Raw genomic sequence first — 23,860 nt, 5'->3', positions numbered from 1 at the left:
GCATTAGACCCTTTTAGACTACAAAAGTTCGCCTCCTCGCCTATAAGGTCGCTGCAAGTATAATTCATTTCCTATTGTAGGAAACTACTTAAAGTGAAAGGAAGTCTGTGTAGGGTATAGGCGGAAACAGTGGCTCTGTCGCCCAAATATCGCCTCTCCTGTTGAAATTAGGTTGAGTGAGCCACTGTACCCTCCTTGACCCTACTAGGCGAGTGCCAAAACAGTCTTCCATTCTGGGTGCGTAAAATATGTTTGAAAAACAAATATAAACTGTTTTTTTTTTTTTTAATAATAAACTGAAATAAGTCGAGTTGTAACATTGCCCTGATAATTTTACATTGTACGGTCGGATCTTGTAGATATTTTTTTTATTTAATGTTCAAAAGTGTAATGCCATTTGCGGAAAAGACTAATGTTATATATTAATGAATACGATATTATAATTATTCAACAATTTTGTGTTTTATTATTTATTATACCCTTGGTGGCAATAAAAAACCCATCGTCCTGTTGAAAGGATACAACAAATTTACTAATTTTCATTCATATCAGGAGCCGTTAGAATAATTGTACGGTACATATGGTGCTACTTTTCCACACTAGTGGGGGAATGAGCATTTTCCGAGCCTATGTCTAAAGTGTAATATGCCATATGTCGTACCTACTGTAAAACGTACGATACACGTGCGAATAGGTAATTCGCAACTCCTGTCGATTTAATACATTCCCTTCAGTCGTGTTTTAATTTATCGCCACTCGTTGCGCATTTCCTACTTTCCGCACTTGTATCGTAAATAGGTAACTATTTCCAAGCAAAAATGTTGTTTCGACTGGCAGCGAGATGGTAAAGACGTTAAGGAAAAATAAGGAAACTGTAAAAGACCTAAAAGAAAAACACTTTTTTTTTTTACTTTTTTCTAATTCTGAAAAGTTTTAACCTATTACCAGGCTATCTAGGCTGATCTAAGTCCTCATCATACGTGACTTCAGCCTCTGCCTCGGCTACTTGCAGCAAGCCAGCTCGCAGTAACAGCTCCAACAGAGGGCGCCGCCGCGTCACGCGTTGTCTGTACGCTGCCGAACGGATTTCTGCAATGACACAAAATAAAAATATTAAATTATAGTTTGTCAAAGGACTGTCTCATTTCAAACATAGACAGAGAGAATCATACTATCTTTCATGGTTAGTTTCACAAGACTTATATCAGGCGTGGCTCACTCCGCGATTTCGTCGCTTTGCTACATGTAGCTAAAAGTACATCCGTTTCGCCCCAACTTTGGGGAAAGCCATAAGCCGCGCGTGGCGCTGTCGCCACCTAGCGGCCATATCTGTGCTCTCGTAACAGACGCGTTTTGTTAGAGAGTGAGTCTTCTGTACTTAGTACTATTATTTATTCTGTGCTTATATCGGCCGGGACACAACAACAAACATCGAAAAGGTAATCATGGTCGATGGTCCATCTCCCGGTCGATATAATATAAGTCTAGTACCTAATAAGTATATGTACTTACTGATAGGCTGAAGGGGTTTGGTGCGCATCTGCGGTCCAAACTCGTACATGACCTGAAAATCGGCGTGGCTCCCGAATCGGAACCCAAAGCCCACGCGGTGGTCCTTACCTGGAAACAATACCTATGTGTAGGGGAGGTAGGGGACTTGGGCAGTCGGGAGGCTCGGGCACCTCCTTGTAAATCAGACCTGCTAGCATGAGTTGCGTTCTCGCGCTCGCGCGCGACTCCATACATGCGCGACTTCAAGTATGGACTCGCGCGCGAGAACGCAACTCATGCTAGACGATGAGGTCGATTTACAAGGGAGTGTCCGAGCCTCCCGACTGGCCAATGGTCCCCTACCTCCCCTACTCTATCAACAACAATAACTATATGAAGCTCCTAGTCTTAACTAGGAGCTACGTTTACTTATTTTAATTTCTCAACGATAACTGCGATAAGGACGCCTATTGTCTACCTCTGAGGGTCTACCGCGAAACACGTTCGACGTGTTACCTCTCTGTCGCTCTTGTAAATTCGTACGTAAGTGTGACAGGGAGGCAACACGTCGAACGTAGTTCGCGGTAGGCCCTCTGATCTTATGTACAGTCACCACACGGGATTGTTACGCCATTTAGGGTCCTACCTGAATTGGTCATTTATACTTACGCTATGGAATGTACAATTTAGCTGGAACCAACCCTAAATGGCGTGACTTCGGTGAAAGTATTTTTTTTTCTATAGGACAGTTCTTTTTTTTTGTGATATTGGGGTCGGCCCCATAGTAAAACATTCACCTCTCAGAGTTTGGTCAGAGAAAACAAAACACCCTGTATTTTGCGAGTTAAATATAATCGGTAATACTGCGCAACTTTTAATTAATATCAACCCCGAAAACAAATATTCACTTAACCTTTTGGACGCCAATGACCGATATATCCGCACCGTAGGTTCAACGCCAAAGACCGATTACCGGTCACAGACCACAGAGCAACATAGACCTACGTGCATATGCATAAAGTTCAATTTCAGTTTTAACACTTCGGTGACGTGGCGTCAGCGTGACAGATTTTGTGTTTGACACGGCGTCGAAAAGGTTAAGTAGGTACCTATATAAATATAAATTTTGCATGTTTTTAAACTACTTATAAGAAGATATATATACAACAGTATAAATAAAGGCCCTATAAAATAATAAATTAAAAAAGCGGCCAAGTGCGAGTCGGACTCGCCCATGAAGGGTTCCGTATTTAGGCGATTTATGACGTATTAAAAAAAAAAACTACTTACTAGATCTCGTTCAAACCAATTTTCGGTGGAAGTTTACATGGCAATGTACATCATATATTTTTTTTTAGTTTTATCATTCTCTTATTTTAGAAGTTACAGGGGGGGGGACACATTTTACCACTTTGGAAGTGTCTCTCGCGCAAACTATTCAGTTTAGAAAAAAATGAGATTAGAAACCTCAATATCATTTTTGAAGACCTATCCCTAGATACCCCACACGTATGGGTTTGATGAAAAAAAATTTTTTGAGTTTCAGTTCGAAGTATGGACAACCCCAAAAATTTATTGTTTTTTTCTATTTTTGTGTGAAAATGTTAATGCGGTTCACAGAATACATCTACTTACCAAGTTTCAACAGTATAGTTCTTATAGTTTCGGAGAAAAGTGGCTGTGACATACGGACGGACAGACGGACAGACGGACAGACAGACAGACAGACATGACGAATCTATAAGGGTTCCGTTTTTTGCCATTTGGCTACGGAACCCTAAAAACCCCGAAGACGCGATAAAAATGTTGGTCTTACCAGTACGAATCGGTGGTGAGAACCCGTAGATGCCGATGAGCGCCATCGGCACGTCTTCGGGCACTATCAGGAATGTGTCTTCAGCGCCTATTACACCTGTCAACAAAGTAAATATAGTTTGTCAAAGGACTATCTCATTTTAAACATAGACAGAGAGAATCATACTATATTTGTCTTACTAGTTCTAGCACCCAAAAGAAAAGGATGATATAGTTTTAAGGGTTCCTTACCCAAAGGGTAAAAACGGGACCCTATTACTAAGACTCCGCTGTCCGTCCGTCCGTCCATCTGTCACCAGGCTGTATCTCACGAACCGTGATAGCTAGACAGTTGACATTTTCACAGATGATGTATTTCTGTTGCTGCTATAACAACAAATACTAAAAACAGAATAAAATAAAGATTAAGTGGGGCTCCCATACAACAAACGTGATTTTTGACCGAAGTTAAGCAACATCGGGCGGGGTCAGTACTTGGATGGGTGACCGTATTTTTGCTTGTTTTTTTGCTTGTTTTGCTCTATTTTTTGTTGATGGTGCGGAACCCTCCGTGCGCGAGTCCGACTCGCACTTGGCCGGTTTTTTTTGTTCTTATTTACCAACTATATGTATTTATCGAAGGACCATCATTTTTCAGCCCCCAACCCAACCCCAATACCTTGAGGGGTAGAATTTAAACATCAAATCTTTTCTAACTTTTCCATTTGATAAATCATCATCTTCCTAGCGTTGGCGGTATTTTAACACGGCTCACTTGGAAATCCTGGGGCTCACACACGGTAATCTCATTTTTTTTATTATTAAATAGAACTTAAATCTAAAACAGATCACTGCAAAACTGTATTTACACTTTGCCCGGAGGTAAGAGTCTCTACATACACATACATTTAAGTAGGTATCGACTCTTAGCGCCACTTGCACTATCCCACTAACCCGGGGTTAACCGGTTAAAACTGGAGTTACCATGGTTACCAGTACAAATTGACACTGGGTTAACGATTTAACGGGTTAACCCCGGGTTAGTGGGATAGTGAAAGTAGACCTCATAGACGTAGGTAGAATTGGCACTTGAGTGCTTGCAGTAGGTACTTGCAGTTTTAAGGCGCTTTTAAACGTTTATTATAGGATGTTTTCCTTAATGGAAAACCGACGTATCTTAGGTATTAAAAAAAACTGAATTAAAACGTTGATTGTGATAAAACTTACATGCAAAAATCATAACGTAAATGCACACACAAAACTTCATTTTACTACCTATACAATTTTTCAATAATTATTAATTTAGACAGGACCAGCTATTTCACCTACTGACTATACAATGTCGCGACTATATTGCTAAGTTCATAAAAAACCTATTGTTGGCAATTGAGAGAAATTCTCACGAGTTTGCGAAGGGACTTTATAATTATCTTAGCAATTAACAAGTTAGCTAAAAAACATACAGTTCGTGAAAAGGCAATCACACGTGGTAGTATTTTCCTAATAATATTTGACCGAGCGCGAGCGAAGGAGTCCGTTTGCTTGGGCCAAAATGCCTCCTCTATTACCTTATCTACAATCTAAAGGGGCCCACTAATTAACAGTCCGCCGGACGGTATCGGCCTGTCAGTTGTTCGGAACTGTTAAATTTTTGTTCTAACTGACAGGCCGATACCGACTACCGTTCGGCGGACTGTTAATCAGTGGGCCCCTTAAGTCTTAAGTCTCATTTAGACAGTTCACAACTTGCATGCAATGCTCGAAACATAACTAACTACAGAGTAGGTACAATTAATTCAGTACATCGACCAAATATCGCAATGTAACGAAAATCGCATGCAAGTTTTAGAACCATCTAAAGTGGCAATTGGCGTCAGCATCGAGTAAAAGCATATGAAGAAGTTATTGGTGCTTTTCGGAATTAGCCGATATTCTACACAATTATCGGAATTACGACATTATATCCTAATATCTGGGAGACCGAGCTTTGCTCGGAATACATATAAAAACTATAAAATTCGCGTTTTCCCAGAGATAAAACCTAGCTAGATCGATTTTTCACCCCCGAAAACCCCTATATAGCAAATTTCATCTAAATCGTTAGAGCCGTTCCCGAGATCTCCGAAATATATATACATATAAATAAAAAAATGAAATAAATAAATATTAGGACATTTTTACACCAATTGACTAAGCCCCACAATAAGCTCAAGAAGGCTTGTGTTGTGGGTACTCAGAAAACGATAGATATAATATACAAATACTTAAATACATAGAAAACAACCATGACTCAGGAACAAATATCTGTGCTCATCACATAAATAAATGCCCTTACTGGGATTCGAACCCAGGACCGCGGCTTCACAAGCAAGGTCACTACCCACTAGGCCAGACCGGTCGTCAAATACATATAAATAAATAAATATACATACAAGAATTGCTCGTTTAAAGGTATTAGATTAGATAGATATATTATGTAGGTATTGTTTAAACCCATGCATTCACTGCTGTTTACGTAACCAGGGACCTGCGATGACCTCCGTAATTTTGTCCAAACTATGGAAAACCTTAAAATGACTACCCACTTTGACACAACAGACACTGTGTCATTTTAACACTAAACGAAAACTCATATTGTACAGTAAGCGTCAGAAATATGTCCACAAATTGCGTCTTATTTCAAAGCAGCAAGGTGCAAAATCGTAAACATACTTTTGACGCAATAGGCACACACATGATATAACTGGAAAATGCACAGTGCAAACCACTATCGGTTTCGAAATATGAAAGTGGTGGTCAAATTATATAGCAAAACGTCATAAACGCCACGTTCTGAAAAAGGAAAGTTGTGTCTTATCGACTATAAAATGAAGTTCGTTTTGAATTAGCAAAATTACGTCATTTTATTCTTTTCGAAAGTTACGCTAGGTCGCGGAGAATGGAAACGCACACATATGCAATTAGCAAATTAAGATCAAACGCAATGCGATTCCAACTTTATTGAAAGTCCATAGATATCAAATTGCAATGAGTTTTGTTTGATAGATACTTCTAAACGATTTTAAAATTCGAACTCGAGGAACGAGTTCGCGGCCGGTCGAAAATGAATCACTGCAGTGATTCAGATGGATGGAATGTATACTTTAATGATATGTGATTAGGTTCATTATTGATTGGATCAAATATTAATTTATGATCTTTTAATAGCAGTGAAAGTTTTAGTCCGGATATCATATGTTCCTGAGCTCAGTTTGGCGGCAAAACTTGGCATTGACAGTTCAGATTTTTAATTCAATTTTTTAATGACTTACGTCTTGTGAGAAATGAGTTTGGTTGTGTGATTTTTATGTTTTTTTCCTTTAAAAGTAAAAATGGTTGTGAAATCGTTGTTTTTTCTGTGTCTACTTTCATTGGGTGAGTACTCGCGTAATAATCGTAATTGGTTTGATTACGGGTTCGGGTAAATCGCTTGTTCTCATAATCGATTTAGAAGGCGTAGGTACTTAATCAACTAGTGTTTTGGAAAAACCACATTTCAAATTAAACTATTCAAACGAACTTCTTGAAGTGAAGTTCGATCGAAATTATATGAGTCACTTCATTTGAAGATATAATTATATATTAACCATGTAGTTCCCCTATTGTACATATAATGTCAGACTCGTAGGCAAACTTGAAAAACCAGTAATCGTATTGGAAGTATTGCAACGAATCTAAAATAAGTATTTACTCGTAATAATTACCTAAATTGAATTAATCTAAATAACACAGTAAAAATTTCGCTACAATTTTGTTACAAATCGGTTACAAATCGTTCACAACTATTACCAAAAATCATCGAATGATGAATCGCTATTCAATTAAAAAAAAAACAAATCGGTAACGTTTTAAATATGTATTGTTTTCACCGTCTTCCAAAAAAGGATATATGTGACGTCCCACGGATAAAGGTACCTTATGGCCGTTGGCGCTTACGCTATTATTAACGCCGCTCCGCCGCCGCGCGCTATTATTATTGCGGCGCTATGCGACGTAAGCGCCAAGTGCCATAAGGTACCTTTTGCCGTGGAACGTCACATATCTTTAAATAGCGTTATATCTGGTGGGATGGGCCGAGAGACCGAGGATAAATATAAGTATAGTAAATAGGATATAATTATGTTAAATATTTACTTCAATTTCCTACTGAAGATCGCTGTTTTGCTGTAAGTCATCTTCATCATTTAGCTAGTTGGCAGTCCTCAACTGTGCGTTTCTCCAGAAACTTCCTGCCTTCAAAGCTAAATTGTAGAATGAACTGTCGCCCGCGGTATTTCCGGACCTATACGACCTTCAAACCTTCAAGCATAGAGCGTACTCCCATATTAAACGCCGGCAACGCACTTACAACCCCTCTGGTGTTGGGGTGTCTGGGGTGACGTTACATTGCTTACCATCTAGCGGTTTGTCTGCTCGTTTGCCCCCTGTATCATAAAAAAAACTTAGGTAGTCTGTGCAGAAAGAGAAGAGTCGTGGAATGTGTCTTCTCTTTCCGAACTAATCAATGAAAGCTGCCGATATTGTTATTAGTTATTAATAACATTAGAATAACAAATTAATAATAGATTTCTAAAGTTTGACCACCTCTAGGTGCAATCAAGTAGGTACAGTCGCCATCAGATATATCGGAGCGGCCAAGGTGTTCACAATATCTGAACAGGCACTCTAACGCCCTGACAATGAGGCGCGCTCAGATATTTGTGAGCACCTTGGCCGCGCCGATATATCTGATGGCGGGTGCACTTATGTGCCTAGTATGTGTGTGATGCCCATGACCTGAACTACTCATTATCACTATACATTACGTAATGGACGACTATACGAGTAGGTATAAAGCGCCTTGCATACATATGTGTTTGTTTATTTAAACTTTATTGCACAAAGATATACAATTATGTACAAATGGCGGACTTAATTGCAAAAGGCATTCTCTACCAGTCAACCATAGGGCCAACGAGAAACACTAAAAGATGGTGCAAGGAGAAACGAACAATCCAGTAAAGGCAATTGACAAATACATTTGTAAATACCTACAAATGCAAGTATTATATAATAATATCTGGGAGACCGAGCTTTGCTCGGAAAACATATAAAAACTCGAAAATGCGCGTTTTTCCAGAGATAAAACCTAGCTAGATCGATTTTTCGCCCCCAAAAACCCCCATATAGCCAATTTCATCGAAATCGTTAGAGCCGTTCCCGAGATCCCCGAAATATATATATATATATATATAAATAAATAAATAAATAAACAAGAATTGCTCATTTAAAGGTATTAGATTAGATAAACATACATATGTATATCTATATATATAAATGCAAGTGTCCTGACTGACCGACTGACTGACTGATTCATCAACGCAGAGCCGAAACTACAAAAGCTAGAAAGTTGAAATTTGCACACTAGGTTGAATTTATAAAGTGTACAAGAGATAAGAAGCGATTTTGAAAAATTCAACCCCTAAGGGGGTTAAAAAGGGGATGAAAGGTTGTATGGGGTGCAAGTTTTATTTTAAGCTAGGAATTTGAAACTTTGTAAAAATGTACTATATTAAAAAACAAGAAAACTAATTTCTACGTTTTCGAAAATTCATCCCCCAAGGTGGTGAAAAAGGGGTTGAAAGTTTGTATGGATATCAAATATTTTTGGGAGTGTTGGACTTGAAACTTTGTATATGGAGATATTATTATAAGACGGGAAAAGTAATTTCAGCGTTTTTGAAAATTCATCCCTTAACAGGGTTAAAAAGGGGTTGAAAGTTTGAACCCATTACAAATGCTTTGAAACTTCTTAGAAAGACATAATAGCCGATGACAAAAAAAAGGAATTGCGACGTTTTAGGTAATTCAACCCCTAAGGGGGTAAAAAAGGGGATGAAACTTTATCCTGGGGTGCAAATTTTATTTTAAGCTAGGACCTTGAAACTTCGTAAAAAGGTACTAAATTAAAAAACAAGAAAACTAATTTCTGCGTTTTCGAAAATTCATCCCCCAAGGTGGTGAAAAAGGGGTTGAAAGTTTGTATGGAGATCAAATATTTTTGAGAGTGTTGGACTTGAAACTTTGTATATGGGGATATTATTATAAGACGGGAAAAGTAATTTCAGCGTTTTTGAAAATTCATCCCCCAAGGTGGTGAAAAAGGGGTTGAAAGTTTGTATGGAGATCAAATATTTTTGTGAGTGTTGGACTTGAAACTTTGTATATGGGGATATTATTATAAGACGGGAAAAGTAATTTCAGCGTTTTTGAAAATTCATCCCCTAACAGGGTTAAAAAGGGGTTGATAGTTTGAATCCATTACAAATGCTTTGAAACTTCTTAGAAAGACATAATAGCCGATGACAAAAAACAGGACTTGCGACGTTTCAGGTAATTCAACCCCTAAGGGGGTAAAAAAGGGGATGAAACTTTGTCCTGGGGTGCAAATTTTATTTTAAGCTAGGACCTTGAAACTTCGTAAAAAGGTACTAAATTAAAAAACAAGAAAACTAATTTCTGCGTTTTCGAAAATTCATCCCCCAAGGTGGTGAAAAAGGGGTTGAAAGTTTGTATGGAGATCAAATATTTTTGAGAGTGTTGGACTTGAAACTTTGTATATGGGGATATTATTATAAGACGGGAAAAGTAATTTCAGCGTTTTTGAAAATTCATCCCCTAACAGGGTTAAAAAGGGGTTGATAGTTTGAATCCATTACAAATGCTTTGAAACTTCTTAGAAAGACATAATAGCCGATGACAAAAAACAGGACTTGCGACGTTTCAGGTAATTCAACCCCTAAGGGGGTAAAAAAGGGGATGAAACTTTGTCGTGGGGTGCAAATTTTATTTTAAGCTAGGACCTTAAAACTTCGTAAAAAGGTAATTAATTAAAAAAACAAGAAAACTAATTTCAGCGTTTTTAAAACTTCATCCGCCGAGGTGGTAAAAACGGGGTTGAAAGTTTGTACGGAGATCAAATATTTTTGAGAGTGCGGGACTTGAATCTTTGTATTTTGGGATATTATTAGAAGACAGGAAAAGTTATTTCAGCGTTTTGTAAAATTCATCCCCTAACAGGGTTAAAAGGGGGTTGAAAGTTTGTATGGAGTTCAAATTTTATTTTAAGTTAGGAACTGGAAACTTCGTAAAAATATATGTTATTAAAATACAAGAAAACTAATTTCAGCGTTTTTGAATTATCATCCCCTAAGGTGGTAAAAAGGGGGTTGAAAGTTTGTATGGATGTCAAACATTTTTTCGAACGCGGGACTTAATCTTTGTATTTCGGGATATTATTAAAATACAGGAAAAATAATTTCAGCGTTTTGTAAAATTCATCCCCCAACAGGGTTAAAAAGGGGTTGAAAGTTTTAATCCATTACAAATGCTTTGAAACTTCTTAGAAAGGCATAATAGCCGATTACAAAAAAAAGTAATTGCTACGTTTTTGGAAATTCAACCCCTAAGGGGGATAAAAGAGGATGAAAGTGCGTCTTAGGGTGCAAATTTTATTTTAAGCTAGGAACTTGAAACTTTGCAAAAAGGTATTAAATTAAGATACAAGAAAACCAATTTCAGCGTTTTTGAAAATTCATCCCCTAAGGTGGTGAAAAAGGGGTTGGAAGTTTGTATGGATATCAAACATTTTTTCGAACGCGTCACTTGAATCTTTCTATTTGAGGATATTATTAGAAGACAGGAAAAGTTATTTTAGCGTTTTGTAAAATTCATCCTCTAACAGGGTTAAAACAGGGGGTTGAAAGTTTGTATAGGGTTCAAATTTTATTTAAAGCTACAAACTTGAAACTTCGTAAAAATGTATTTTATCAAAAGAGAAGAAAACTAATTTCAGAGATTTTGATAATTCATCCCCCGAGGTGGTGAAAAAGGGGTTGAAAATTTGTTTGGAGGCCAAACATTTTTTTGAGTGCGGGACTTGAATCGTTGTATGAAGGCATATTATTAGAATACAAGAAAAATAATTTCAGCTTTTAAAAAATCATCCCCTAAAATGATTAAAAAGGGGTTGAAAGTTTGTATAGGGTTCAAATTTTATTTAAAGCTAGGAACTTCAAACTTCGTAAATAGGTAGTTAGGTAGTAGGTTTTATTAAATAGAGGACATGAAAATCTTCTAAGGGGGTTTAGAGGGATTATATCGAGGACAATTTTATTCAGTTAGGGGCTTGAAACTTCGTAGGTTGTGAAAGACAAAGTCTCATGCGTTGTATAATATTAATAATTAACAAATGATTAACCGTCCTACCGCAATCACTTGCTGCACAATGTTCTAAGCTAATGTAGAATATATAACCACCAATATACAAATCCACGCGTACGAAGTCGCGGGCAACAGCTAGTATTACATAAATAAGTATGTTCGTAAAGATAAAGTTTAATGACTAATCGGTGCAAATGAATATTTCGTCAAAATTTCGATAGCACGAATCTCAAGAGAAAGGCCAAAAAATTATTGTTAACGAACTGAAATATATGTCATATACAAAAGAAAAAGTGACCAAGCCGCGGACCGACGCAAACTAATGTGCGTTCAGTCTGCGTGGGTCTGCCAACGCGTGCTCCTGTTGAAGCTTCTCGTTATGGAGCGAAATTTTTTTTTTATTTAAAATACGTGATCCGTTTTGATCTATTTAATATACAGTCAAAATATGCCAAACGGAACTCCGGGCCATAAAATACATACAAATCGAATTCGGGCTCAATCGGCTCATTCCGCTATTACAAATGGCATGAAGAGAAATTGATAGATATGCAAAGGACAGAAAGTAGGTATAGTCATCAATAAAAGCATGTAAAAAATGTTGGCAATGTTTTTATTTAAGGAAAACCACTTGGAATGTAGTTTTCGTGCCGCCTCGCCCCCAACTAGTTGGCCAACAGCGTCGGGTCATGTTGTGTAATGTACCTACATGTACAGGTAGTCGCTAAGATGTGCAAATTGCGTTTACTATGTGCGAAACTGGTATTTTGTTTAGTTTTGAACAAGACGGTGGAACATAGAACGTACTTACCTATAACACTTTATTACTTTCATGTTGGTAAACAGGTCTTACAATATTATAATGCTTAACAGAATAATTAAATAATACGCTGGAAGGGTGTTGCACATTAACCTATACAGTATATTAGTGTCATTGCGCTAGTGTCCGTCCACTTGACGGATTAGCAAATAATTTGTTTCATTTTTAATTTGCTAATTGCAAAATATCATTTTTATGTAGATAGATACATATATTGTTAAACACAAGGATTGCAATAAGTTCTGTACAGCAATGTAGGTTTATATTCAAATTTAGTCAAGTGGACGAAAACTAGAGCTGGACGAAAACTAGCGCAATGACCCTATTAAAGTTAGGGTGCAATGTGCAATGATATTATAATTAGCTAATATAAAAAAATATACCTAAACATTCGAATACCGAATTAATTTGGAAACGTCTGCCAACGATACCTTAATATTTTGAAATAAGTAAATTTATTTTATGTATTATGTTATTTTTTGTGCTAAGATTATATATTTCTTATTCTTATTAAAATAACGGAATTCGGTCGGGCTGGATCCCGTAGTCGCGGGTTCGAGTCTCGCTCTAGGCAGGGACTTATTTCTTACACAGTTTGTCAGACATTATTCAGCTTAAAGCATTTGTGGTTAATAAAACTGCAAGATAGCAGCATTAGCAGCAATTCGCTGTGTATATTTTTTTCCTATATTTATGAATTAAAGCTAAACTATACGTTTGTATAATTCCAGGTTACGGCTCCGTGATCATCCCGGAGGAACTGCCCTCGCTGCTGTCTGTGGCGTACTCCAACATCCCACCAATCAAGAAAGGTTTCCTTCAATAATCGCTATCAACCATTTTAGGGTTTCGTAGTTATAGTTTCGCCATGCCCGTCTGTCTGTCTGTCTGTCCGAGGCACAGACAAGATATCCTTCAGACTGAGCATATAGTAGCGCTACCCCCTCTGCCACAAATATACGATAGTTTTATTTACTCCATCTTCGAGTCAAAGTGTATTTGTGTGACGTCCGTGTCTTTGAACTGACCAATCACGGCACGGGACTCGCTCACCTCGTCCCCCGCACCCCAGTATTTTTGGCAGCATCGGTTTCATGAAATAATAATTGCTCTTAACTCCGTCTAGAGAATTCCTAGTCTATGGTCCGAGGCGTTACTCCGTGGTCGTTAGTGCTAGAAAGCTGTAATTTGCCATGGATACATAACGACAGAACGGTAAAATAAAAACAATAAAAACTGACCAAATCAATACCATATAGTTCTTGTAAATTCTCAAATCCTACTTTAATTTAGCAGGAATTTATTGTCTTCAAAATTTATCGACCCGTGTTTGTGCTGTCATATTGGTTTTCCATCTTGTTTCATGGGTTATGTCGTGTTCCAGGAACGGACTCGCGAGTCGGGTTCGGCTTCGCATTCGGCAACCATGCCGACTTCCAGGTGATGTTCGAGCTAGGCCCACAGACCAACACAGCACCGCTAAGTAAGTAAAGGTACACTTTTTAGGATTCCGTAGCCAAAATTCAAAAAACGGAACCCTTATAGCTTCGCCAGGTCTGTTTGTCCGTATGTCACAGTTATTTTACCTACCCGTAAACTATAAGCTATAATCATTTATTTACAAACAAGATATATACAGTGTATTACTAAAAGAAATTAAAAACTAGCTTAAATCTAAAATAGGCCCTTGAGGCATTGTACCAAGGATGCTGGCGACATTTCCTCGCTGTATCGCAATGCTGATACGTTGTGCGAGGTAGCCGCCAGCTCTTCGGTCACCAGTTACGTCAACCAGACGCTTCGCGATTTCTGCGAACAACTTATGCGCGCTGGGACCCCATGGACCTAGAATTTAACTATAAGCTATATTTCAATACATACGCCAATTCTTGGGATTAGTTGTCAAAAGGACCCCAGGCTCCCATGAGCCGTGGCAAAATTGTGATAACGCGACGATGATAAATATTTTCCGCGATTATTGTTTTGAACATGATCAGTGATCAGTCGAGCCGATTAATTAGTTTTTTCTAAAAAAAGTTATCTTTTTATTAAGGGAATTATTTTCATTAAATCCCTCAATCCAAAATCTTTCGTGAACCACAACCCTGGCAATGGCAAAGAACTGAGAGTGCTGACATATGACACCTCTAATTGGGGAGCTAAAATACGTATAAAATGATTTTAATACCAATTTGTTCCGATATATCTTGTGAGTGCCGTTTTTGCCCAACTACTTTCTAAAATGTTATTTACATCTTTTTTAGCTGGATCGGCAGGCAGCAGCAACGCGAAGCGGCAAGCGCCAACGCCTCCCAAACTCACCAAAACCAGGGAAAAGGTAATACGATTGTGGCCTTCCATAGAGAAGGGTCCTTATCCTTCATGGCAATAACGACTTTTCTATCAGAATTGTTGAGGCCTAGGCTCATATTTCATATTTCATATTTCTTTATTTCGTATATGCACGGATACATTACACGTCAAAACATTGTAGGTACTTAGAGATAAGATTAAATTAACACTTATTCTTAATTACATTTTCCATTATTGATAACAGAATGAGCAAAGTTTACTTTGAAACAAATTATACAATGTCAGGTTAACTAGAATAAGAAATAGCCATAAATTTAAAAATTAAACTAAAGTAAATTCAATTTAAATGTCACAGAATTCTCGAATGTCATAAAAAGCATAGCTCCTTTCTAGTGATGAAGGGATGCCTAAGTGAAGACTTTTTTTATTTTTTTTTTATTTGGAGATCCAACAGCTATGACATTAACGTAGAAATTTTGGTAGATACAGGAAGCCAATTAAAGAAACTCACAGGTAATAACATAATATTAAACTAACAGATACTACTTATTACTATAAGGTTACTTATTATTTTAACTTATGTACAGAGATTTATTTGTAAAATTAAATTAATTTAGTACAACTACAAGTACAGTATGTCGTTCAATAGATTTTGGAAGATTGCCGTTGACTGCTGGCGGCGGACGTTATATACGGATCCGATCGTTGCCGATCTTCGAATTTCGGACGCAATCGGCCGTCCGTGACGTCACATAGGATGCGTTCTGAACAAGAATTTCTGTTGGATTTTATTATTGCACTTCAAGCATAAGGACTCTTCTGTACTGGAAAGCCATGATTAGTTTTCATATCTTTTATCTCTGTTTAAACCTTGTTTTTAACCAACTACAATTCCGAGATGGAATTATAGAATCATTTTAAAGACGGGCGGGACACGTCTGCCGATGCATCCGGACCCGTGGGCCATATTGGTTAGACTGGGCTGTGCCCGGGCCGGAGCTTCGTTTTCTACGGAAAGCTTCACGTGATCAGCCAGATGAAAAGTAAGCGCCGGAAGCTCCGGCCCTGACACGGCCCGGTCTAACCTGGGTCATCCTTTATGCAGCGACTGGCGGGATCATGCACCAAACCGTGATGAGTGGTGGAGGAATAGGACACCTTTTCCCGGCAGTTGGACACGTCGTCAAATAAGTATATCAGAGCTGCAAAGGTCGAATTTAAACTGTTGTGAGACATGCTAACATTGAATAATTTTACGGTTTAGACTCACTTGTTTTAAGTCACTCGCGCGACATGTTTCGGAGAGCCTAGGTCTCCTTTCTCAAGCACTAACAGTGCGAGCAGCGTTCACGACACTGCACCGACTGTTAGTCAACTGTTAGTGCTTGAGAAAGGAGACCTAGGCTCTCCGAAACATGTCGCGCGAGTGACTTAAAACAAGTGAGTCTAAACCGTAAAATTATTCAAAGCTGCAAAGGTGTTCTAAAATAACGTAACAAACCCTACTTTTCAGCACCTTGGTCGCTCCCATATTATTGATGGCGATTGTACCTACCTACTATATTCCTGTGTTTTAGCACTAACCTCCCGTAGCTCGGCTTAGGTGTCGCAATATTAAATAAATAAATATTATAGGTCATTCTTACACAGATTGACTAGGTCCCACGGTAAGCTCAAGAAGGCTTGTGTTGTGGGTACTCAGACAACGATATATATAATAATACAAATACATAAATACATATAAACACCCAAGACTCAGGAACAAATATCTGTACCTACTCGTCACACAAATAAATGCCCTTACTGGGATTCGAACCCAGGACCGCAGCTTCACAGGCAGGGTCTACCCACTAAGCCAGACCAGTCGTCAAAGTATTATAGCATCCAATAGAGTTACTAATGTGTTGCAGAATGTTTTTTGACATAAATTTGTATTGCATAATGTTACTTGGCAGAAATGTGGTTCGGCAGAATTACCTTTCGCATAGTATCATTTACCATACAATCACTTCGCAGAGTTTTATAATCCAGAACCATATTTTGGCATACTGTTGATGATCATAATAGTATTTTAATCGAATATTGATTTCGCCGATAAATGTATTGCATACTATTTTGGTGGCATAAAGCTATCAAGTTTAATTAAAGGTGATGTTTATGGTAGTTGATCTTACTTTTCTGGTAGCCGTTCGTTTTTGTAGGAGGTCGCAGCTCTAACCTAACCTAACGTATTTTTCTGACAGCCATTCGTTTTTGTAGGAGGTCGCAGCTCTAAACTTTTTTTAAATTACATGGGGAATGCTTTTATGCATACCGCCGGGCCGGGGAGAAACCCGGACGGTTATGTGGGACTTGGGATTGTATATACGTAACTAATGTATTCTGAAATATACTTTACTGTTCAATTATAAATGATTTCAGCTCCTCCAAACCGAAGCTGGCAATTACCTCCAAAACTGGGCGTCAGCCATGCGGCGCCCAGGCCGACCACTACAGGCATCCACCGAGCTGCCGAGCCTGGAGGATTCCGTCGTGGAGCTGGTCAAGAACAGCAAGGGGGAGTACGAGATACACCAGCCCAGGCCAGACCACATACCTGCTGAGGTAAGACAAGACTTCTCATAGACCGAAGGTCAAAAAACCCTAAGTGTCTTAATAAGAGAACCGGGAATACAAGTCCGAAGGCCGAAGACCATGCGGTCAAAACCCTCTCTAAGTTAAGAGAACCGGCGGGTCGATGATGCTTTGAAACTCTTGCAAAGCTTGAGGTTGAAAGCCAAGCGTCTCTAACGCAAATCCTCCTTAGTACCGAAGGCCCGGAGTGTCCGATAAGGCGCCTCTACACGTGGCCAAAGGATGAGCTGCGGCAGGTTAGTGTTCCAACACAGAACTACAGTATTGGTGTTTCTTTCGGTTCTGATCACTTCGGCTCTGAAGTTCTTGGCCAATTTAGAGTCAGCTATATGGCGTCCCGGGCGACCACTGCAGGCATCCACCGAGCTGCCGAGCCTGGAGGATTCCGTGGTGGAGCTGGTCAAGAACAGCAAGGGGGAGTACGAGATACACCAGCCCAGGCCAGACCACATACCTGCTGAGGTAAGACAAGACTTCTCATAGACCGAAGGTCAAAAAACCCTAAGTGTCTTAATAAGAGAACCGGGAATACAAGTCCGAAGGCCGAAGACCATGCGGTCAAAACCCTCTCTAAGTTAAGAGAACCGGCGGGTCGATGATGCTTTGAAACTCTTGCAAAGCTTGAGGTTGAAAGCCAAGCGTCCCTAACGCAAATCCTTCTTAGTACCGAAGGCTCGGAGCGTCCGATCAGGGCGCCTCTACACGTGGCCGAAGGGTAATTAGAACCTTGTTGTATAGTAGATTAGGTTGACTTTCGTTTGTTTTAGAAAACAATGACACAGAATAAATGCTACCTTATGTAGTTTTTGAAAGGTTCGAATTAGATTAAAACAGAGTGTACATTATAATGCTCATTGGGCCTTACGAGGCTATAGCGAAAAGCGTTGTCGTATTCTATTTTACAAGCTTTTATTTAGTTTCACCTGTCCCGTTGTCTGCCTGTCTGTAATCAAATCTAGCAAGTTAAATTTGATCCACTTCCCGGTTTCCGATTGAGCTGAAGTTTTGCATACACATGTAAGTCGGGTGACAATGCAATATTATGGTACCATCGAGCTGATCTGATGATGGAGACAGGAGGTGGCCATAGGAACTCTGTGATGAAACATCGCAACCTAATTGTGTTAGGGGTTTTTAGAATTGCCTCGATGAGTATTAGTTGTCTGTCGTAAGAAAAGTACAGTCAGCGATAAAAGCTTGTACCAAAAATTAAATTTTTGCCAAAAACTTATTTAATTTTACTAGTTTTAACTTCCAGGTAATGGACGAACTGCAAAGACTATACGGGCAGAAGAAAGAAGAAGCCAAGAAGATGACGCAGAAGGCGAAAGAGAAGAGAAGCGACGCGGAAATCAAGAAGATCACAGAAGACTTGTCTAATGTAGACTTAGATTAGTGTTTTGTAAAGAAAGGGAGTTCTCCCAAGGTTAATAGTGATTTAATAATTAGGGCCAATCATTTATTAAAAAAAAAAATTTAGTTGGTCAAACCAATTTGTCAGTCAGTAAGAACCAGGAAAACTATACTCATCCTTTTTTTTGGGTGCTAGTACTAGTGTAAGACAAAGATAGTATGATTCTCTCTGTCCATAGACTAGGAATCCTCTAGACGGAGTTTAGAGCAATTATTTCATGAAACCGATGCTGCCAAAAATACTGGGGTGCGGGGGACGAGGTGAGCGAGTCCCGTGCCGTGATTGGTCCGTTCAAAGACACGGACCAATCACGGCACGGGATTGACTCGAAGATGGAGTAAAACTACCGTATAAGTGGCAGAGGGGGTAGCGTTATTATGCTCAGTTTAGAGGATGTCTTGTCTGTGTCTCTGTCTATGTTTGAAATGAGACAGTCCTTTGAAATACTATTATATTTCGCAACTTCATTCTTTGCGATTTATGGTTTACATATTGTAGTTACGCCCCCACGCATTAGCCTTGCACGATTTTTTAAAGATCTTTTTTTTTTTTTTTTTCAATACACTGGCAACACTAAAAACTTGTTCCCACTTCCATCCCCTCTACGGCGTCCCGGTAGGTCCGTTAACCGCCATTTTCAATCATTCAACGGTTCCGTGCTCAAGCCTTCGCACGTCACGCAACACGTTACCTACTCATCAGTCAGCAGTATGAAGAGGAAACGCAGAAACAACGACGACGACGAATATATTATTCGGAATAAAATAAGAAAGTTGGAGCGCAGACTTTGGCAAAAGTCACGCCGCCGCATAAGAGTGGCCGACTCGTCTTCGGATAATGATAGCAGCGGTAAGTCTATAAAGAACACGTGGTGTTATAAAAGTGATGCGTACTGCTAAATTTGGGCTGTTACTGTCACGCTATAAAACGATGCGAGCTACTATCCTGGGTAGTCTCTGTCGTAATTCAAAAAACCATATATATGGCTTTTGTAAAAAGCTTCAATGTAATGCGAGAAACTATCCTGGGTTATCTCTGTTACAAAACACAAGCTAAGATTTTAGCTATATACCTACACGTTTTTTGTTCGAAACAGGCGAAGACGGGTCCGTTTCGGCGGATAATGAACCACGTGCTTCACGTCGAGCCTCGTCGGGTCAAAGGTCTGCTTCACCAGCGCCGGGGACATCGCACCAGGAGGAAACAGCTGCAGCGCAAACCAGTCGAGATCCTGTACGTCTGACATCTCCTCAACCAGGCCCGTCGTCTGCACCAGATCAGTATGTACCCGCCGAGCCCGCACAGCCCGCGCCAACCGCGGAGCCCGCACCGGCCTCGATCGAGGACATAGAATTGGACGAGGATATCCTCAATTTACTGGGCGAGGCTCCAAAGTTGGATACGCCCTTGGGAAAAGGTATTCACAAGGACGTAGCTTGTAGATGGCAGGAGGTATTAAACAAAGGATTACAAAAAGAAGTTAAAGACAAGTTAGCTGAAGAATACCTAATACCTAACAATTGCACTTTGTTAGTTCCTCCCATTTTAAACCCTGAAGCTAAAGCAGCGTTACCGGATGCCTTGATAAAAAGAGATACCTCTTTAATGCTTAGACAAAAACAGATAGCGTTAGCGTTGTCGGCACTCTCGCACGCTACGGATATTCTAATAAAACAAAAGTCTTCATCGCCTGACATACTAAAACCCATTAGCGACGCATGTCGTATTCTATGCGATTCTCATTTTACCGAAACGAAAATGAGAAGAAACTTTGTGATTTCCGCTATAAACACTGATTTGAAGGACACTTTAATTAATACAGAAAGGGACAAATTTTTATTCGGCGAGAACGTGTCCGAAAAACTGAAAGCTGCGCAGACTGTACAAAAATCAGGAGATACATTAAAAAATACACAAAAGTCATATAATCCATTTAATAAAGCAAATTTCATAAAGAAAAACAGGTATCAACAAAACAAAGGAAATTTAAACTACAACACCCCGTATCGGAAGATGACGAATTACAACAACAAGTCGGATGCGGGGCGGCCTCGTGCAGCAGCGGCGCGGCCCGCGCCGGCGCCCTCCAGCAGGTACAACACCCGCTACCGGGCCCGGGAGCGCCAGCGCGAGCGCGAGCGCACGCCTCCTCGGAGATACCAGCGGAGACAATAGACCCTGAGGTAAAATACGCCGGCCGCTTGCAGTACTTCACTGAATCCTGGTCTGACATCACTGATGATCGTGTTATTTTATCGTGGATACAGGGTTATAAGATACCATTTTTATCTCCTCCAATTTGTCAAGATCCTCCGGTAGTTTATTCAAAATCAGAGCAAGAAAGATTTGATTACAATATGGCTATTAAAAAAACTATTAAATATAAACGCAATTTCAATATGCGAACACCATCCTGACGAGTTCCTATCTAGCGTATTTTTAATACCTAAACCTGACGGTAGTAAGAGATTTATTTTAAATTTAAAACGTTTAAATGAATTTGTAAAAACATCCCATTTTAAAATGGAGGATTATCGTACAGCGTCAAAACTGATTACGAATAAATGTTACATGTCTACGATTGATTTAAAAGATGCATATTATCTAATCCCCATTTACAAACCACATAGAAAGTACCTTCGATTCATGTTAGATGATGTTTTATACGAATTCAATTGTTTATGCTTTGGGTTATCGTCCTCGCCGTTTGTGTTTACGAAAATTCTAAAACCAGTATACGAATACCTCAGACGGGAGAAGTACCTCTCTTGTTGTTATTTAGATGATACCCTCTGTATAGGAAAAACATACGATGAATGCAAACAGAACGTAAATTTAACAATATCTACATTAACAAAGCTTGGTTTTCTAATTAACTATGAGAAAAGTAGCTTGATCCCTAGCACCAGTTGCAAATTTCTAGGATTTATATTCGATTCGAAAAATATGCAATTAAAATTACCCTCATCAAAAATAAATAAAATTAGAGAAAATGTCAATTCATTCCTAAACGTTAACAGGTGTAAATTACGCGAGTTTGCAAAACTAATTGGTCTTCTTACGTCAGCTTGTCCTGCATTGCAATTTTCCTGGTTGTACACCAAGTTACTTGAACGGCACAAGTATTTATGTTTACTTGAAAACCCTAGTTACAATGCAGTTATATCAATCCCAAAAACCTTACAATCTGATTTATTATGGTGGGCACGACACGTAGATCGTAATTTCAACCCTTTTAGATTTAATCAATTTGAAACTGAAATTTATTCTGACGCTTCTACTACAGGATGGGGGGCTTACAACAATGGTAATGAAGCTCACGGGTATTGGAAGCAATCTGAAAGATTATGTCACATAAATGAACTAGAATTGAAAGCAGCATTTTTTGGCTTAAAGGTTTTCGCTCATGATATGTATGATTGCGAAATACTCTTACGTATTGACAACACCACGGCCATTTCATGTATAAATAGAATGGGAAGTGTACAATTCGAACATTTAAACTTAATTGCAAGAGAATTATGGCAGTGGTGCGAACATCGTAAAATTGTGGTGTTTGCTTCATACATAAACACGAAGGAAAACATTCAAGCTGATGAATTATCCCGTAAAAAGTTTAGTGATACTGAATGGGAATTAGGAAATTATGCTTATGATCAAATAAAACAGTTATTTGGTGAACCGGAAGTAGATTTATTTGCCAGCAGATGTAATGCCAAATGTCACAAATATGTCACATGGAAAAATGATCCCGATGCTTGGAAAATAGACGCTTTTACAATATCTTGGAGAAAACTATATTTTTATGCTTTTCCTCCATTCGCTTTAATTTTAAAAATGCTTCAAAAAATTATACACGACCGAGCAGAGGGCATTGTAGTTGTTCCAAATTGGCCAACACAACCTTGGTACCCATTGTTTAAACAATTGATCGTTTCAGAATCCATACATTTTGATCCGAATATTAATTTGTTACAATCTCCTTTCAGAACAACCCACAGTCTTCACAAGACTCTGTCACTAGTTGCCGCCAAATTATCAGGAAAGCACTATTAAACAGGTCATTGACCCCTAGGTCTGTAGAAATAATGTTGTCATCATTAAGCGATAACACTTACAAACAATATAATGGTTGTATACAGTCATGGCTTATCTTTTGCAAAAACAATGGATATGATTATGAAAATACGTCGGTAGATGTTGTAATTAATTTTCTAACTGAGATATTCGATTCAGGTGCCAAGTATGGCACTCTTAATAATTATAGATCTGCTTTGTCATTGTTACTAGGAAAAACCCTTGATGACGAAAAAATCAAGCGTTTTATGAAGGGTGTTTTTAGATTGAGACCTACCGCACCGAAATATAATGTAACATGGGATCCAAGCATTGTGTTAAACTTTCTAGCTCAAAAGTGGCCTAATGAAGGTCTAAATCTAGAAACACTTTCTAAAAAGACACTCACTCTGTTGGCTTTAGCTACCGCACACCGTGTACAAACTTTTTCGTTGATTCAAATGCAAAATATTGATATGAGTTATGCTTCTGAAATAATTATTAAAATACCTGAGATAATAAAGACGTCTCGACCAAATACTTCTCAACCGGTGTTAAGACTTCCATTTTTTAATGAAAAACCAGAAATTTGTCCAGCTAGATGTTTACAAACGTATATAAATAAAACTACTTCACTTCGCAGTTCAGAAAACAACACTTTATTTATTAGTTATAAAAAACCACACTCAAAAGTATCATCACAAACATTGAGTCACTGGATTAAAGACACACTTCACAATAGCGGTATAGACACAAAAATATTCACTGCTCATAGTACTAGGCATTCGGCCACTTCTACAGCCAACAGATTGGGTGTTAGCCTAGACGTTATACGCAAAACTGCAGGTTGGAGTGATTCTTCTTGCGTTTTTGCCAAGTTTTACAATAAGGAAATTGTAGTTGATTGCAATCAGTTTGCTCGGGTAATTCTATCAACGAACCTGTAAAGAAAAAATTATATTATTAATGTGAAAACATAATGAAAAATAAATAAATAACAAATTATAAATATTATCTTGTTTTGATTACATAACCTATACTTACCTTTTAAGAGATAATTTTATATCTCTAACTTTATTTATTTTATCTCCACTGTG

At 38.7% G+C, this 23,860-nt stretch overlaps 3 protein-coding genes across 3 annotated transcripts; 2 read left to right on the top strand and 1 right to left on the bottom strand.

Moving 5' to 3' along the window:
- Positions 1 to 949: 949 nt before the first annotated feature.
- LOC134660412 (uncharacterized) lies at positions 950 to 4,525 on the bottom strand. Its single transcript, XM_063516151.1, has 4 exons — positions 4,513 to 4,525; positions 3,308 to 3,403; positions 1,513 to 1,620; positions 950 to 1,089 (listed from the first exon to the last, which is right to left on the bottom strand). The coding sequence occupies exons 1-4, from the start codon at positions 4,523 to 4,525 to the stop codon at positions 950 to 952; spliced, it is 357 nt and encodes a 118-aa protein (XP_063372221.1).
- Positions 4,526 to 6,487: 1,962 nt separating this feature from the next.
- Positions 6,488 to 18,689, top strand: LOC134660362 (uncharacterized). Its single transcript, XM_063516093.1, has 6 exons — positions 6,488 to 6,699; positions 13,078 to 13,158; positions 13,731 to 13,829; positions 14,611 to 14,684; positions 17,081 to 17,263; positions 18,552 to 18,689. The coding sequence occupies exons 1-6, from the start codon at positions 6,657 to 6,659 to the stop codon at positions 18,687 to 18,689; spliced, it is 618 nt and encodes a 205-aa protein (XP_063372163.1). The 5' UTR covers positions 6,488 to 6,656.
- A 728-nt stretch (positions 18,690 to 19,417) lies between these two features.
- LOC134660411 (uncharacterized) lies at positions 19,418 to 22,978 on the top strand. Its single transcript, XM_063516150.1, has 2 exons — positions 19,418 to 19,556; positions 19,765 to 22,978. The coding sequence occupies exons 1-2, from the start codon at positions 19,418 to 19,420 to the stop codon at positions 20,880 to 20,882; spliced, it is 1,257 nt and encodes a 418-aa protein (XP_063372220.1). The 3' UTR covers positions 20,883 to 22,978.
- The last annotated feature ends 882 nt before the right edge of the window (positions 22,979 to 23,860 follow it).

Source organism: Cydia amplana, chromosome 27 (genome assembly GCF_948474715.1).
Source record: "Cydia amplana chromosome 27, ilCydAmpl1.1, whole genome shotgun sequence".
Taxonomy (NCBI): Eukaryota; Metazoa; Arthropoda; class Insecta; order Lepidoptera; family Tortricidae; genus Cydia; species Cydia amplana.
The sequence above is the reverse complement of the archived record's forward strand: the minus strand, read 5'-3'. Positions and strand labels throughout refer to the sequence as shown.